Below are 6,663 nucleotides of genomic sequence, written 5' to 3'. Positions count from 1 at the left end.
CCCCTCCGGCGCCTTTGCCGGCTGCCCCCGCACCCCATCCCGGCCGGCTCAGCATCCAGACCCGCGTGCCCACCACCAAACCAGCTCCGTTAAGGCCACCTACGAGTGGGAAGGTGGAGAGATGTCTGGACAGGAGAAACGTTTGGACAAAAGAGCGCAATTTCTCTGTGCTGAAGCTGCTGGGAGAAGCGGAGGGCTGTGCCCTGCGCGCTCCCCGACGCTGGGCCAGAGGGAACGCGGGCGCCTGGCGAGTTCCTGAGACGCTGCCACTGGCACTGCACACCCGAGAGGAGTCACCGCAGCAGTTCCTCCCACAATCCACGGCACCTGTGGTGCACGCAGGCAGCACAGCACCTAAACCAGAGGTGTGCAGGTACAGTGACCTCTGCTGTGACGGTCCTCAAAACCAGGATGCAAATATTGCAATGTTAACTGTCAGAACTTCTGCACTTTCACTTCACTGAGTGACCGAATACACCGCAATTACACCACCCCGAGACCCCCCTCAGCTCCAGACCGTGAGTGCGCAGACCAGCGCAGGCACACCAGGGCAGTCGGGTCGACAGACCTGATCCCAGCCGTTCCGACCCCCAGAATGAATCCATGCCAGGAAAAGCAACGCAGAGGCGGCACTGAAATGGCCTCCAAGTGGCAGACACTTAAAGGAAACAAAACGTGGTTCTGAATCTGTGAATACGTTTTCTGCACCGTCATAAAACTAGTTTACATTTCCTACTAGAATGTGATGAGAGTTTATTTCCTAGCAATTTACAGAGGTGTTGGTACACATGCCTGTAGGTAGCACAAAACTGCATTGCTTCTAAGGCTCAAAGCATTTCAGAGCGGACCCCGAGAAGAGGGAGAGGAAGAATCTGCCATCCCCACTGACATCCTCAAAGAGGATTTAAAGCTGTCTTCCAAAAGCACAGAATAAAAACGCTGCTGGAGAGCAGTCTCTGCTCATGGATAGGTCTGCACCTCCATCAATATTCATAGAGCGTCAGCCACCACGCCAGAAACAGCTCCCTTCGTGACATCCCGACTCCACACTCAACCGCCGAACACGAGAGCAGGTGATCACATCGCTCCGTCTCCCTTACTGCTAATGGAAGCTCATCTCTACCGACACCAGCCTGCCTGAAATCAAATGAAAGGCTCAGATCTTTTCTAATGCCCATTAGGCTTCAATACAACCACATGTCCAAAAATGACCTCTTAAGCAACATGGATTTTTTTCCCTTTTGTTTGCTATCCTCCAGTGGCTGGGTACTGTTAGAACCTGCCCCAGCCAAAGGCTCTGCAAGAGAAGTCACCGGCGAAGACTAACCGGTGCCGGTCTAATTCTGAGGGGTGATGAGTAATTACTGACTTTCCAAAGTAAAGCAGACGCAAGTAGTCAACCTCCAGTACTTCTGAACATAGGAATGAAATGGTATTTGAGAGAGCCGGAGGAAAATGGGAAGAAAGTGAGGAAAAAAGAGGACGCTTTGCTGTGGAAAAGCCCAGTGTTAACAGTTCTCAGCACCCTTTATTCCAGCCAAAATGTATGAGGTCTATTCACTCGCTTCATTTGCACTACAAATTTAGCAACTCTTCCATTTTCCTGATGAATTTTAATTGTATTACATGCTATTGATTTCACAGTCACAGAGGACATCTCTAAGAACCTCTTTTGTGCTACCATAAACCACTTTCACAAATATTAAATACGGAAAACATGCTGGATAACAACAAGTCAATGCACAAAGTTGACAAAACTGCTGACAGTGTCAAATATGAGATAAACAACAATAAGCAAACACTTAACACTTACTTCACTCAACACCACAACCGAATTTTATCTTTACTTTCTCCCAGACTCATTCTTGGTACCTCCTCCACCGAGAGCTCCATGCTGCAATCCCAAATTCCAGTCTTTCCCTGCCTCCAAGCAAAGGACCTGTACTTACGTCTCCGTCTCATCAAAAATTTGAGATGTTCAAAACCTCTGCGGAAGTCAATCTGTTTTGGTTAAGCAAACAGAAAACCTCACCAACACCTATGGATTAAAATTCACCTTAGTCCAAAAAGGAGCAGCTTAAGTTATATAGCCTGGATGTCCCTTTTTAAGATCATCTGAATTATCTGCTCAAGAAGGTGAAAGTCACCTTAACTGCATCACCATCAGTGGCACAGATGACTTGCAGTTAACTAGGAACTTCTAGTACAAGGAGATTGCATGAAGCAAGGATCCAAATATGATGAAAATCTGGAGTTTATAAAGGACTAGACTTGCACGGAGGGAGAAGGGGGAATGGAAGTTTTCCTCTCCCCTTTTTCCTTTGCACTACAGGTCTAAGCAAGGACAGCACTGTTCTCTTGTTTCAGTAGATAAAGTACCATACAATGACAGCCAACAGTCACCCGAACGCTATACATACCTGGATGTATCGCAAGGCACTCCTTAGGACACTGAGGTTTGAGGTCTTCTTGTCGTCTACATTGGGGATGTTGCGTTTTAATGTCTCAAAGCATTCTTTCAAATGTGCACGTCTAAAGAAAACACAGGTGGTTTGTCAGCTCGTGGGAGCACACACCAGCAATCAGTTTAGCAGAGGGGTAGAGCTTAATTCGGGCCTTAATCCAGCAAAGCACTTACACATGTGCATAGCAGTCGCTGAGACCACCTGCGTGCTTACAACAGACCCAGCTCGATCCAGCAGAAAGACTATGGGGCTGTGGCTTGTAATGCCTGGATTCCAGTCCTAGCTTTGTTAACAAACCCTTGTGCAATCTTAAATTCAATATCTCATCTCCCTGTGCTGCAGTTCCCATTTTTACTGTATTTTCAATATAGCTAGTTAGACTTCTAAGAGTTTTGGATCAGGAACTGGTCTTTATTCTGTATTCACACTATACACCGGCCCCTGACCTTGGCTAGTTTATGACTTTAAATCAAAAGAGAAGTTACAACCGTTATGCACGTGGAGATTTACTTTGCGGGATCAGGGCTCTGCAGGGTTATTGTAACGCAATTATGCAGTTAAGTAAAACATTCTGGGAAGCAAGAGATGCAGAATTGAGCTATAAGAAAGCAAAGCAATATAGCAAGATTCATTAAAAATCACTAAGAATTTTGGTCAGGTTATTTGTTAAAAAAAGCCCAAACAAACAAAAATCCACCAAAGCCAAACAAATATTAACAGACTATAGGCAAAAAAGAAAAAAAAAAAGGAAGGGGAGTTACAATAAGAAACCAAACCCCTGGCTTTCTACGCACCTGTTCTTCTCCAATTTATTATGTACTTCCCTGGTCCCAACCCTGTAACCCAAACAGAACAAAGATAAACTCAGTGTCAGGTTTAAAACTACTGCCATTCAACCTGTACTTTCAGCAGTGTCTGTGTGTCTAGGACAGAGAGGTAAGTATTAAATAGAAATTTAAGGTGTTCAGATACCACTGTTTTAATGCTAGTTGTGTGTATGTTTCTACCTATACTGTATCAAGATAAAACCCATACTTTACATGCATATTAGAGGGGATAAGCATTACGCATATACTGCACACGAGATACAAAGAGGCAGGAGTGCGACGTGTGTGTATGTACAGAGACACAGCTACTATCATTAACAGGGAAAGACACAAAGTATGAACTGTACGTATTTATACAGTACCAGATAGCCACGATTCTGACCCATTTCTGAACTATGCCTACACTCCAGTGGGGTGAGATTTATGCGGTTTCAAATTAAAGTGTACGGGACTTGGCAGACATACTTCAAACCGCTTTAGTTTTTCACTGTGCCTGAAACAACACAGCTGAGCATAAATATGGAATGAAGTAATCCAGGAATCCTCCAGTCACTGCTAAAGGAAGAACCAGGGTGAGCTTCCATTTTTTAGGGTTCTGGTCTGTCCCTACCCTCCGAATCACAGGAATACTTTTAGGAAAGGCCAATCAAATTCACGTTATCTTAGTTTTTAGCTATTGTGGTGATAAAGTGCATTAGTAGACAAGTGGAGATTTCAAATCTCTTCTGTACACTATGCAAAGTAATTATTTGCCTTTGGCTGAAAATACACTCACATTGAGGTGAGCATTTCAGAAAGAATGTTAATATTTAATAAACATTTAGGTGTTTAAAAAAATATTTGACAGCCTTTTCCCATGAAACATTTACAAGCTGAAAAAAACATCTTTTCTGTGCTTACATCTAAAGGAGTAATTCTGGGGAGACAAGAAGCATGCACCTTGGGGTATGCCATCAAAATGCACTTCAGGAAATCTTTGCAACTCACTCAGCATCAGAAAGGTAGTTTTCTCATCCGTCTATGCCAAAAACTCTAGAAATCCTGCACAGAAAACGCTCTGACTGCGGGCACAGATGCAGCGGTGATGCTGCATTTGCACCGGGATAACAGCCCTCCCAACTTCCCAGGAGCAAAGCTCAGCTGACGGTATAGTGCAGTTTGCCGGTGCAGCCACAGCCACCCCACTGCCTTCTGCCCGCAGAGCTGCTGCTTAGACAGCAGAACTCCCCGCAGCCTTCGCCAGTACCCCCTGCCACTGGAAACCCCTTTACACCCACCTGAACCCACATAACAACGTCAGCGACAGACCCGCTTGATTAAACCACAAATATACTTATCGTTTCTGCAGCTCTCCATTTTATAGACAATCTCTAAAGATCACAATCTATCTTAGAGGAATTATATTGGCATTTTACAGAGGCCATTATCTTTACAAATTCTTATCTACATTACTTTTGCTGTTTCCTTCTATGCATTTTGGGATCTCTACATCCCAAAAGACACTATGAACCCTTTTTTTGTCCACTGTATCTTACATCTCCTCCTGCCCCCGCGAGATGACACTGAAACTACCACTCCTTTCACGGAGGCCGTTCACAGGGAAGGTCAGTACCGATTCCCAGCGCCACGCTTGTGCTCCTCTGACAACTGGGTTACAGCGGTTCTGCGTTACAGCTCAGAGTAAACGCCGCAAGGACCAGAGGACCCGGGCAAAAGAAAGTGAACTGCCACGTCCTGACCCTCTGATAGACTCAAAGTACTGAGCTCCATCCAGGAGGGAGCAAAAGGCAAGGCCAGATCTTGACCTGGGCAACACGTCTCTCCCGAGCAGGTCCCCACCCCAGGAAGGACCGCGTTCTGTCTTTCTCCTGTGCTAGCACTTGTTTAGGCTGGGTGGACCGGAGCGACTAGCAGCGCCTCCAGCTCTGCTGGGTCTACCTCAGCACCGCAGCCTGAGCCAAGCTGGAGCGGGACAAGGCTGCCGCCGCTACGCCACACGGCAAGAGCGGGACTCCAGTCGGCATTTCATCTGGCAGCATCTCCTCTGAACCCCACCCCGACGCCCACCCCTGCCCTGAAATCAGGGGTACGTTTGCCTTATTGCGCTGAACAGGCGAGACACACAGAGCGACTGTCCACCCAACCTCCGCTGCATCCGCATACCATTTTAAACACCACTGCCAGCAGTTACCTGCCAGCTGCAGTCAGTGGGGAGAATGGTCAGAGGTCCAGGCAACATGGCCAGGAGGGAAAACTGAACAGATCCAGTCCATTTATCCTGCAGGAAGGAAGACCGAGGGGCCAAGGGAAACAGGTAAAAGTCTGCTGCAAAGAAGGGAACAATTTGTTCTCCCAGTCCACAAGAAATAACACCAGACTACGCATTAGGATACTGTGGTCTGGAAACAACCGCCTAAGGAGAAGACAGAGTCTCCACCAGACAAAGTCCTTAAGAACAAGTTAGACAAACACTAACCTGGAGCAACATCAGAGTCACAAGTCCTGTCCAAGGGTGGGGACAGATTAATCAGCCTTCAGTCCCTTCCAGCTGCAGGAGCTCTGAGCAAGCAGGAGGCCCTTAGCACTTACAGCACTAAGAAATGGAAACAGCAGCTAAGGTGATCTCTGTCCTGGGAAATAAAACCTCCCAGATCACATCCCAGTTTTCAAGAAAGTTCCTGCAAGCAGCACTGCTGCACGACTTCCCTGACCAGTATAAGCAGAGATCTTTTGCCAAGCATAATACCAGATGCCACCTGAGATCAGACAGGCAGTGCTGGGACTTGCTTCCTAAGACAGTTCTGGCTTAGAAAAAGAAATCCTTGTACAGAATCCTACAGTGTGTAGTCAGGGGGGAAAAGTAAAAAACATCAAGCTAAGAAACCCTGCTATCAAAAAAACAGACATCCAAACATCCACGGATCTTGGTGTTTCTGGTCTGACAACTCTTTGCAAAAGCAGTAGCTGCTCCAGGTCGATGCAGCTTTCGGCATCGTTTTTGTCTGGTCCCTCTCAGAAGCCTCCACACACAAGGGGCACTCACCCTCCAGGTCTCTTCTTCTGCTCGTTTGGTTTGGCGTCTTCTGCTGGAGCCAGCTTCAGAGCACCGAGCTGCGGGGGCGCTCCCGGGTGCTGCAGGGGCTGCTGTGGCTGGGGCTGGATGGGCTGCTGGACCACATGGTGCTGGGAGATGGCCAGGACCGGCGCCGCGTAATGCTGGAGCTGCTTCGGGCTGCCCGAGGGGGGTGTAGCAGCTTTCCCGTCCGGTAGAAGCGGTCCCGGCGGCCTCTGGATGACCGGCGCGACTGAAGATGCTTCTTTAGTGACACTGGGAGTGCTTACGAGGGGTTGGTGGCGTACGAGCGGCGGGG

At 47.6% G+C, this 6,663-nt stretch overlaps 1 protein-coding gene across 1 annotated transcript in view; it reads right to left on the bottom strand.

Annotated features, from left to right (window-relative positions):
- The window catches only part of MNT (MAX network transcriptional repressor), a 28,903-nt gene that overhangs the window by 21,261 nt on the left and 979 nt on the right, over positions 1 to 6,663 (bottom strand). The window contains 3 exon segments of the mRNA XM_009881475.1: positions 2,421 to 2,532; positions 3,260 to 3,301; positions 6,336 to 6,661. Of these exon segments, the coding sequence (XP_009879777.1) occupies positions 2,421 to 2,532; positions 3,260 to 3,301; positions 6,336 to 6,661 (480 nt within the window).

Source organism: Charadrius vociferus, unplaced genomic scaffold (genome assembly GCF_000708025.1).
Source record: "Charadrius vociferus isolate BGI_N301 unplaced genomic scaffold, ASM70802v2 scaffold323, whole genome shotgun sequence".
NCBI lineage: Eukaryota > Metazoa > Chordata > Aves > Charadriiformes > Charadriidae > Charadrius > Charadrius vociferus.
The sequence above is the reverse complement of the archived record's forward strand: the minus strand, read 5'-3'. Positions and strand labels throughout refer to the sequence as shown.